At 40.2% G+C, this 11,819-nt stretch overlaps 2 protein-coding genes across 2 annotated transcripts in view; one reads left to right on the top strand and one right to left on the bottom strand.

The window, feature by feature from the left end:
- Positions 1-1,073, bottom strand: part of EIF2S1 (eukaryotic translation initiation factor 2 subunit alpha) — a 20,222-nt gene extending 19,149 nt beyond the window's left edge. The window contains exon 1 of the mRNA XM_007942302.2: positions 833-1,073. Within this exon, the coding sequence (XP_007940493.1) occupies positions 833-1,073 (241 nt within the window). The remainder of the gene's footprint in view (positions 1-832) is intronic.
- Positions 1,074-4,845: 3,772 nt separating this feature from the next.
- ATP6V1D (ATPase H+ transporting V1 subunit D) overlaps positions 4,846-11,819 on the top strand; it is a 19,548-nt gene continuing 12,574 nt past the window's right edge. Inside the window, exons 1-2 of the mRNA XM_007942301.2 lie at positions 4,846-4,886; positions 8,975-9,092. Of these exons, the coding sequence (XP_007940492.1) occupies positions 4,846-4,886; positions 8,975-9,092 (159 nt within the window). The remainder of the gene's footprint in view (positions 4,887-8,974; positions 9,093-11,819) is intronic.

The raw sequence follows: 11,819 nt of genomic DNA, 5'->3' as shown, positions 1-11,819 counted from the left end.
CCCCATCTTCCTTCCAAGGAGTGGCTGGTGGGTTTGAACCGCCAGCCTTCTGGTTAGCAGTCAAGTGCCTTAGGCACTACACTACCAGAGCTCCCAATATTCATTTAGCACTGTCTAAAAGATACATAGGAGCTGGGGGACACAAACATTCTTATTACCAGAGAGATATATAACACTGGGTTGGGGGAGGGGTGTAAGGGGGTAGATATATTGCCTTCTCAAAACGCCAATATTCCTAAACTCATGCACCTTTGCCTGTTTCCATGCTCTGACTTCTATACTTTGGCTTTAAATCAAGAAAGGGGCATCCTAGCATCATAGGCAACATAAGTCAATCACCTAAGATTCTAAATGTTGTATGTCATCAAAGATCCTGATAACCACTGGGAATAAAATTTAAGTTTTTTAACCTACAAAACTAGCCCCTGGATTTATTAATTAAATTACTACTAAGTTAAAAGAGATATTACTTAGATAAGGAACTCTGGTGGTGTACCGGTTAAGGCATTTGGCTGCTAACCAGGTTGGCAGTTCAACCCCACCAGCTGCTCAATGGAAGGAAGATGGGGCAATCTACTTCTGTAAAGATTTACAGGCTCAGAAACCCAATGGGGGTTGCTATGAGTCAGAATCGACTTGATGGGAGTGAGTTTGGTTTTTTGGTATTACTTAGATGGCTAACTGGCATCTTTCTCTAACAATTTTGTATGGAAAAAAAAGTTTAATTTTTTTTTTTAATATGCAGTAGACATTGTACAAAAAACATATTTTTAAATAAATTATTTCTAACAACCAGAAATTTGAATTACATTTTAGATATTTTCTCACTTACCTTTTTCTTTGTCCACTCTAATGACAACCACGCATTCATTCCTGCCAATTCGGATGAGTTTGTTTATAGAACGGATACGCCTTCTGGACAATTCACTAAGAAGAATCATGCCTTCAATGTTGTTGTATTCCAGCAAGCTGACATAAGCCCCCATTTCAGCAATGGATCTTACATTCACCATTACTACATCTTCTACCTCAGGAAATTTGTGTTGATAAAATCTACAACTTAAACCCGGCATTCTGCAATTTAAACAAAAGAATCAAATATATATTCAGTTATGATTAAAGAAAAAAGGCAATTTTCCACATCTTGCCATTGGAAGGAAATAAAAGATAAAGGAAAACATAGTTTATTAGTCTTCTCGCTTCTTTAAATTTCTTAAATGATACCTGAAAAGAGATAAATGTTCAAATACAGAATTCATGAAATCGTTATCAGTTTCACACAATCTTTATTCTGAGTAACATCTAATAAGCTCCCTCAAGAACTAAGCTTTAATTTTTATTTTGTTCCACATTTTTTGTAAGGATTGGGTGATTCTCTGCTACTACTTTCAAGGCATCATAAAAATAATGACCATCTATAAAGTACTCAGTGACTTAAGGATTAAAGGTACACTCAAGGATAAAATATTACTTTAATAACACCACTTTAAGGAATACCAAATGATGGGAAGCATCACTCACTACTATTATAAACCCATCAGCAAAACTAAGCCACTCTAAGTCAGCTAAGAATAATCCCTTTTTCCTCTCAGTCTAACCATCATTTATTATGGCCAAATTATAATTACAGTATCACAGGTCATGGAGATAAAACCTAAACATTTATTAATCAAAACAGATATTAAATGTAACTAAAAATGCACCCTCCTTTCTTATTTTCCGGAGCTCTGGTGGCATAGTGCCAAAGGCATTTGACTGCTAACCAGAGGCTGGTGGTTCGACCTACCAACCACTCCTCGGAAGGTCGGACAATCTACTTCTGTAGTGGTACTGCCTCGGAAACCGAAGGAGGGGGTCGTGATGAGTTGGACCCGACTCGACAGCAGTTGAGTTTGGTTTTGGTTTGGTATCTTATTTTCCTCCTTTTCAAAGAAACTTGAATTTGGTTCACAATTACCATAATTTCTAGTTACTACCTTTTCCATTGCTCCCAAATGTTTTTTTTGTTGTCATGTGCCAAGTCGTCTCCGACTCATAGTGACCTTATGTACAACAGAAGAGAACAAATAGGTTGAACAGGAGTACCTAATCTTGAATATAGCTTTACAGATCTCCATTACTGTACGTTTCTCTTAACTTTCAAGTATTAAATATCTTTGAAATTATACCCTTTGATCCACCCAAGCTACTTCAGTACCATTCTTTTTCTACATCAGTGGTTCTCAAATTTGTTTAGATAGTGGAGCATCTAGAAGTCATTATTCTTCAACAAACATTAAATGTTTTCTATTAATTCCATTACTATGACCCACAAGCCTGAAATCACCATCGATAGATGTATATTTTACAAAAAGGAAGTTCTTAAGCTAATCATGGCTTAGTATTTTCACATTCTTCTGTTAACCTTCACCTAGTTACAGCTGTCAGTGTTCAGAAGATAACTAGTAATTGGAACTAAAGACCAAAGAAAAATTGTGAATATTCATTAAATAATTTATTTTGCTTGCTAATAGAGAAATAAGGTTACTGTTACCTGTCTTAGTGATAGAACATCCACATCCAGCTTATGGAACACCAGAGTTCGTCTGTCTTTAGTACAATCTGAGAATTAGCTTCTCAGATTATCTTCCCAGGGGTTTCCCATTGACTTACACATCCACTATCTACAGGACCCTATATAATTTGGCCACGGTCCATTTCTGCAAGATACCACTTTCCTCCTAGTTCTCTCCCATTTATAGATGAAGAAACAGAAACACAGATTAAATAATTTATTCATATATTGCTAACAAGTGACAGAGCCAGGATTTCACCTGTGCAGTTTGGATCCAGAGTCTGCACTCCTTCTATCAGGTGACACTTGGTTAGTATTATCAACAAATATATTACAATTAGAAATACCTTACTTAAGTAAAAAAGCCACATTAACACACATCTTTGAAGTGCTGGGTCACGCCACAGATCAGTGCCAACTATTACGACTAGTACTAATCTCTTCTATTTAACAAATCAACAAAAGCAATGTATTAACAACAGTGGCAGAGATTTATTTCTCTTGTAGTTTAACAAATAGGGATTTAGCAAATAAAGGGAACCAGACATTCAATGGCCAAATTATCCACCAAAAACAGCTGAGTCAATTTTTTTTTCCTATTGATGTCTGTACGTATTCAAATTTGAGAAACAAAAATTTTCAAACTAGCTTTCAAAATAAGTAAGATGGAAACATATGTAAGCATGAAAGTTCCAAGCTTTTCCTTGGGGGGGGGGTCCAATCAGGAGAAAACCAAGACTTCCCTCACTTTTCTTCATGAAAATGTCTCTTGTTTAATTAAATTAAAGCATCATAAGTTTTGGAAATAACTAAAGGGACCTGAGACTGAACACGTATTTAACCTGAAAGTATTCTTACTTTCAGTTGTGCTTAAACATACAACCACAGTGTATGTTTCTATAGTTCTCCTCTCACTATTTCCTTAACACGGCAAACAGAGTAATCAACTCCTCAGTAGTATTAGTTTCAATTCAAGGAGTGACGCAGTCTACAGAAATGCACAAAGCAGTATGAGGATTTTCAACAACCAATGGTCAACTATTATAAACAATTCTTGGATCCTCATTTCCTTAACCTTTGCAACATGGTGATTCAGTACACTAATGGTTCCTTGAAATGTCCGGTCTGGTTTCCATTTAGAAACCATTTTCGTAAGTATTGCTGGGGCGGAAGAAAAAAAGAGATGGAATTCTCAGGCCCGGAAAAAGCTGAGCTGGGTCCTAGGGCGGGGGCGGAGGAGGGGGTGACAGAGCATTCTCCTGAGGCTGCCCCACCTCAAGGGATCCTCACTTTAAGCATATTGGAGAGACTGGGCCGTTCACCTGACCCACTTTCTATTACGAAGTTCCTCCGCTCGAACAACGATACCTCTGAAACACGGAAAGACTGCCTCGGAACCGGTGAGAAAGCCTCCTGCACAGCCGGCTGTGTTCGGATACTTCCCGCTTAGAGAAGGGAAAGGGAGGAAGTCATATAGTCTGGGTCCCACCCTCTCGACCACCCGTCACTGGCCACAAACCAAACTAAGTTATTGGAGAAAGAGGATTAGTCACCTGAGGTATGTGTGTGAATCCCGCACCGGGGTCTCGTGTCGCACTCTTTGATCGGAAAGACCAGGCTTGCTTCACCAGCACCAGCCGCCGATCTTCAACGTGCGCTTCGCCTGGCTACACTGCGCATGCGGAACCAACACGCAAGCGCCTACAGCGTAGAGGCCCTTCTTCATTACTGACCATAGAGTTCAGATCCTCCTAGTACTGGCAAGAGTGTGGATCACAGAAAGAAGGGAAAAATGCGCTTTTTCGCTATCTATATATTTCACTAAGTAACCTGCAAGCCTCGAAGAAGAGGTACGACTCTGACTCTTTGTCCCTGACGAATGAATTCTTTCTCAAAACTTTAGTTAACCATGAGGTGGCGCTGTGAAAAAACATGAAAAGTGGTAGAAGAAAAGGAGTGTCCTCTTAACAACTATGCTTTCTCCGGGCTCGTGTAGAGCCGGGCGCAGCCGCCGGAGAGTTGAAGGGGTGGGGCTGGCAGGAGAGACAGAATTGAGGGGCGGTTCCGCGGTGCGACAGACTCAACATCCGGGCATTAGCCACCCCCCCCTCTTCCTCTTGCTAACAGGAAACGGAAGTGGAGTGCGTAACCAGCTGCCTCTTAGCAACGCTAGGGGTCAAGTGACCGAACCAGCCGACTCTGGTAGGGGAGGGTAGTGTGGCTGCGAAAACTGGAACTTGTGTAGCCACGATTGCCCGGCTGGGGACTCGAGCCGAACAGTCATCGTCAGAATGTCGGGCAAAGACCGAATTGAGATCTTTCCCTCGCGAATGTAAGTAAAAGAATGGGAAGAGCGACACTCGGAGGATTAGGAAGTCCGGAGCACGGTCCCTTCATATTCTGGACCAGCAGCGAGGTTCCTTGTTTTCTGGGCCCATTGTGAGCTGTCTCCCAGGCTCTTTTCGTGAGTGTGGGTCGAGGCTCTTTTGACGGCCTCACACCGATTCCTCGGAGTGAACCAGACTGGACAGGACGATTCCAGCCCGTAGGAACAGATGCCTGGTGGCTTTTGTGGAGGCGCGCTGCCTCTGCGTATTGGTCGTCATTCATTCCACATACCCTTATTGAGGCCTACTATGTACCAGTAGCTCTATGGTAGCTCTATGGTAGCATAGTGGCTAAGACACTTGCCTGCTAACCAGACGGCTGGCGGTTCAAACCCACCAGCCACTCCTCGGAAGGAAGGTTGGGCAATCCTACTTCCGTAGTGATACTGCCTCGGAAACCCAAGGAGGGGTCGCTATGAGTCGGGTTTGACGACGGCACATAACAACAACAACATGTACCAGTGGTTCGCAAGGAAGATTGGGCAATCTACTTCTGTAGTGATACCGCCTCGGAAACCCAAGGAGGGGTCGCTATGAGTCGGATCCGACTGGACAGCAGTGGTTTTGGTGTGGTTTGGTTTGTGTACCAGTGGGAGCTCTGGTGGCGTAGTGTAGTGCCTAAGGCATTTGACTGCTAACCAGAAGGCTGGCAGTTCAAACCCACCAGCTACTCTTCGGAAGGAAGGTTGGGCAATCTACTTACGTAGTGATTCTGCCTCGGAAACCCAAGGAGGGGTTACTAGGAGTCGGATCCGACTCCTCGGCAGTGGGTTTGGTTTGTTTTATTATGTACGAGTCCCTGCGCTGGGCACTGGGTTTATGCAGTCGAACCGTTGCCACCCCTGACCTAACAGAGCTTACAGTTTAGTGGAGAGACACGCAAGAAAATAAGGTTTGATAAATACTCTGAGAAGTTTAATGCAGTGGAAAACACATAGAGAACAGCCTTATTGGAATTGAATGCAAGCACTGTACCATGGCCATCAGATTATATCTTGGATCTCTTGTTCGTTTTCCTGGACCCAGTCAAATGTCACTTGCAGTGGGAAGATATCCCTCATTTTCCGAGGCACTTCTTTTGTGCTGTCACCACTGTACCTTGCTCATACCTCTGAATATTATCCGTTTGTTAATATATCCATTATAAAAGGTTGGTTGTTAACATTTCTTTGTCTTGCATTGGACTGTGAGCTTTCTCCAGGTTGAGAGAGTGTCTTGATTATGAACCCACGGCAGATCCAGAAAAAGGTCCTTGAACAAATGGATGCCTTGGAATGTTCAGCTGTGGTGCTGTTGTTCTCTTTTGGCCTGAATTCTTTGACAGGAGAAATAGCATAGCATTCTAGATGTCTGACCAGTTGGTTAAGAAAACGTTGAATTTTTCTGAAATGTGCCTCAAAACCTATGGAGAGTAAAAATTATTTATTCTTTTCTTTCCTCCCCTTCTGTTTTTCAGAGTGGAAGCAAAAATCAGTTTTTGGTACTGGCATTTAGATCTTTAGTGATCCTGCTCTTTGGAGTTTTCTTTTGTTTTTCTCATCTTGTATTTTTCTCAAAGAATCTGAGGACACTTAAAAATTATATTCGAATCTTAAACCCAGGTTTCTAACTTGGCCAGGGTAGCTATACCTTTTAATGAAATGAAATGTTTTATTTTTCAGCTGCACTTGCTGACTTTCTAATAGTTGGGAAGCAAACTAGTTGTGGAGAAAGGTAATTTCTGTGAAATAGATAAGAATTAAGACTACCCTGTGGTTGTCAGGATGCTCACATTTATTGTTTTTACTTTGTTTAGTACAAACAAAAGTGAAATACACTTGTGTGGGCTTAGACAAGGAAAATGATAGGTTTATGAAGGTGAAAATTGCTGATTGAGAGGAAAATCAAATGCAGGAAGTAATCACGTCTCTAAATATTTTTCTCAAGGCCTGACATATAGTCAGATGTTTCTGATTCAACTGGAAACAAAGCCATCATCTTCGCTGAAGGTCATACTTTCTTTCATAGCATTAGCAGCTCTGAAACAGATGTGGGCTAGAAAATATACTGGGGTCTATTGTTCCATAGACACTTCCACTTAAAGTATCCTGCAAAGTGGAACTGTTAACCCTACTTACGTGCCAGAGAAAGCAAACCAAATTTAGAGGAGAACCAAAAGAGCTTGCAGGATGTGGAGTCTGCAAATATCAGTCAAATCCAGGTTTTACTACAGAGCTACCCATAAGCCTTTGGGTAGCGTCTCAAAAATTCAAATTTGCCTACTTCACAGCGGTACTGTTACCTCAGAGGAAATTGAAATTGGTGTGTACAATTTAATATCTTAGCTGTCAGTTCACTTTTATACTGTTAAGTTGCTGGAATCTGCAGTACTAGGGTTTGACTTAATTTGATCCAAGTCTTCTGAGCCCAAATTTTGGTGGTTAGTGTCAACAGTAAATATACACATTGGAGCAGATAGTTCCTGCTCAGGCTGAAATCTAAACCAGCTTCATTTGGTGAGACCTCCAATGAGGCCAGTCAGTACAAAGTCAGCCACTGAAACTTGGATCTTTCAAAGAAAGAACCTTCATTCGTTGCTACTTAAAATCTCTAAGGAGAGGCAGTGTGGCATAAGGTTAGGGTACAGTGTACTCAAGTTTGAGCCTTAGGCAGTTCACTGGAGTTAGAAGTCTATCTTACCGTTTCCTGTCCTGTCTTTTCTTCACAGAACGACCATGGAAAAGCTGTTTCACCTTTTTAAGGCTCATTTTCCTGATCTTTAAGACAATGTCTGGAGTCTCTTTGATACATAAAATCTACAAAATCGTCTCAGTAACCTTAACCTGATAGTAAGAGATTTCAGTATAATAGAATTTAGCCAAAAGACCCATAAATACATGCTATTTTATCCCACCCAGTGTATGAAATTATGTACTCTTTAACAAGTCACTTTAAGTGCCTAGGTTGTACGATCTTTTGTTGAATTTTATTATGCAAGTACTTTTTTTTAATTACTGAATTTTATCTGACATAAGGCCTCAAGAACAGAAATGTCAATTTTGGCTGCTGTTTTCTTGACTTTGGTATTGGGTCTTCTGATGGGAAAAGATTGAATTGGGTATTGATTGATGATGTCAAAACATATTAATGCTACACTTTTAAAAGAAAAAATAATAAGTGTGGTATAAACTTCAAATCATACAAAAGAGTATAATAGTAAAAAGCAAATCTCATTTTTTTCATCTAGCCTCATTTTCCAAAGGTAGCCACTGTTACCAGTCTCTGTGACTCCTTTCTAGAACTATTTCTGCATTATATTAGCACATTTAATCCTTCCTTTGCAGAAATGAGAGCACTGTAGATACTGTTCTGCTCCTTGAAATAAAGTATAGGGAGATTCTTCCATATGTGTACATGTATATCTTTCTTTTTTTTTTTTTTTAACAGCTGGTTATCATTCTTTTGTATGGTGTACCATGATTTATTTAAAATTTAGTTTATTGCATACCTTTGTTGTTACATGGAAGGCTGGAATTTTTATCCTCATCTTTGTACATGCTTTGCATATGCATAGGAGTTAAGTCTGTAGGATAAATTTCTCAAAGTGGAATTGCTGGTCTGAAGGTAAATCTGTTTCAGATTTACATGTTAATGGACAGTTTTTTTTTTTTTTTAAATCTTTAGAAACATCTATAGTGGAAACTGAAAAAATATTTTAACTTACAAAAGCAAGTTAGTATTTAAACTATTGCTGGCATCATAAAATAGGGTTCCTGATAACTTATAATTTAATAAACGTATGTTCTAGATTTGATTAAAGAATTGTTTCTATTTGAAATAAATTTGTCATCTACTAAACATTCAGGGAGGAAAAGTACAGTATTGAAAAACCAAAAAAAATTAGAAGAAAAACCAACTAAACTGTCAGCTGCAAATGCTATATATTCTCACTTTCATGGCATCAAAGAATAAAGCATATTTTAATGCTATGTTGGGGAGGTATTTTGTTTCTTTTAAACAGTGGGGAGAAATGTTTCTTGACTCTGTTTTATAGGGCACAGACCATCATGAAGGCTCGATTGAAAGGAGCACAGACAGGCCGAAACCTCCTGAAGAAAAAATCTGATGCCTTGACTCTTCGATTTCGACAGATCCTGAAGAAGATAATAGAGGTATTATGAATGTTGCCCAAAACAGTACTTATTTTAGAACTATCTGAGGAAAGTCTGGCTTGGACCTTGGTGTTTTAAATTCTTCTGTAAGTTATTATAATTATTTTTTCTTTCAAAACTAAAATTACCTCTATTATTGTAACAATCATCAGATAGTTCATTTAATGAAATCTAAACTCCTTACCTCTGCCTGAAAAGCCCCACTTGACCTGATCTGAGCCCATTTTGAGCATTCTTCCCAACTTCCTCCTTTAGGGCCTTTGCATTAGCTGTTTTTATGCCTGAAATGTTCTTCCTCTAGATTTTCTCATGACTGGCTTCTCTGGCCATTCTTTTCTCTTCAGAGAGGCCATTGCTGAAGACCCAGTATAAAGTGATGCCCATATTTCTTTCTGTCACATCTTGTTTTATTTTTTTCATAGCACTACTGCATGATATTTTCTGGTTTGTTTTTCCCCACTAGAATATAAGTGCAGTGAGGGCAGGGACTTTGTCTTTTCAGTACTACTTTTCCAGGGCCTAAAATAATGCTAGGATCCCTGTTAGTACAATGGCTAAAGTACTTACCTGCTAACCAAAAGGTTGGCATTTTGAACCCATCAGTGCTGTATGGGTGAAAGATGTTCCATTCCATTTTTGACAACTGCTAATTTTCCCTAGATTCATACTTTGTACATTCCATGTTCTGATTATTAATGGATGTTTGCAGCTGTTTCTTCTTGCTAAAGGGGCAGGGAGGCCCCATCTTCTGACCTCCTCTAACCCCATAAAAGGAAGACAGAATCACCATCAGTAGCCCAAGGCTTATCCCTGTGAGGCCAGACATGTTGCCTCCCTCCAACCGTTTCACCAACCCTGACACCAGGCGTTCCTGCCGCAGCACCCACCACCTCTCTGCTGGCTTTGATAATTTGCTACAGTGACCACTCAGAGCTCACAGATTATGGGATTTATTAGGGAAGCAACAGACTACAATTCAAGTTCAGAAATGCACCCAGTCTCTTGTAGCTGGCCATCTCACCCAGCAGTCAGCAGTCTCAATAGCACATCGCTTTCTCCGCAGTGCATGTCTCTTGTGTCTCTCTTTTAGAAGCGTGTGTCTCTCGTGTCTCTCAGCAGCGTGTCTTTCTCAGCCAGCAGTCAGAGAGACTCCTTCTGCCTCTAGGAGGGCTCTTTTTGAGCCTGGCAGAGTGGCCAGACTAACCAATATCAACATCAGAATTCTATACACCTGAGAGAGAGAGAGAGAGAGCTTCCCAGAAAATTACTTGGCACTATACCCAACAGACCCACCAGCCACCCCTCGGAAGGAAGATTGGGCAATCTACTTCTGTAGTGATACTGCCTCAGAAATCCAAGGAGGGGTCACTATGAGTCGGGTCCGACTTGATGGCAAACAACAACAACAAAAACATACCCAACAGAAATATCCCAGGTGGATAACTTTAACAATCAGGAGCTACTCAGTTGCTCATGGCAAATTCTACTATGGAGTTTACAAAGACTTATGGCCAGAAAAACCACACTATGTAATTTACTATACCACATTTCCCATTTTGAGCCATGCCATATCAGCAAATGGAGGTCCTGAAAACTTTACGCCATCCACGTCATTAAGTTCAACACTACTTTGAGGAGGCAGCTCTTCCCTAATTGTATTTTGAGTGTCTTCTGACCTGAGGGGCTCATCTTCTGGCACTATATCGGACAATGTTTCAGGGCTATTCATAAAGTTTTCCAGTAATGAGACAGTATTTCATGGTTATTCATAAAGTTTTCACTGGTCAGTACTTTGAGAAGTGGATAGCCCCTTCCTTGTTCCCAGTCGGTCTTAGTCTGGAAGCTCTGCTGAAATATCCACCATGGGTGACCCTGCTGGTATTTTAAATACCAGTAGCATAGCCTCCAGCCTCACAGCGACACGCAAGCCACCAGACTATGACAAACTGACAGGCAGGTGGTGGAAAGATGTGGCAGTCTGCTGTAAATATTTATAGCCTTGGTAACCCTACGGGGCAGTTCTGCACTGTCTTATAGGGTTGCTATGAGTTGGAATTGACTTGACAACAGTGGGTTGGGTTTGGTTTAAAATAATGCTGGAATGTAGTAGGTTTTAATTCAACATTTTCTGGACAAAGGATATTTTGAATACAGAAGTATATTTTAAAACAACAACAACAACAAAAATGTTTTTCTCTCATAATCCATCTCTCTGGAGCACTGACATCCTTCTCACATTTCCCAGACATAGGTCATTTTGACACTTTGGTTTATATACATAAAATTCTAAAATTCTATAATGTTCTTCCCCTTCTGCCCATTGTGGCAGAATGTGGACCTCTTTCTTTTGTCGCTACAGACGATTGTGTCTCAATCTTTGCAATAGCTACATGATACTCCATTGCATGGATAGTGGAATGTAACGATTTCTGTTGATGAATATTTAGTTTTACCTTTTTTTGCCCCTTAAATCTTTATATGTATGTTAGCATTTTTATGGAAAAGAATGTTAGAATCTGGATCCAAGGATAAATTCATTTAAATTTTTGATAGATAACTGCCACACTACTCTCCACGTTACATAGGTTTATACTCTTCCAAATGATGTGGGCAGAGATCAGGTTTCCTCAAACTCTTCCTCAGTATTGGTGGCTTTTTTTATGTTGCCAATTTATCAGGCTAGATTGGTATCTTACATGAATTTACACTGCTTTTGATTATTTGTGA

The sequence above is a fragment of the Orycteropus afer genome, unplaced genomic scaffold (assembly GCF_000298275.1).
Source record: "Orycteropus afer afer isolate SDZICR_OR568_19922 unplaced genomic scaffold, OryAfe1.0 scaffold00088, whole genome shotgun sequence".
NCBI classification, from domain to species: domain Eukaryota; kingdom Metazoa; phylum Chordata; class Mammalia; order Tubulidentata; family Orycteropodidae; genus Orycteropus; species Orycteropus afer.
This window is presented reverse-complemented; position numbering and strand designations above follow the sequence as displayed.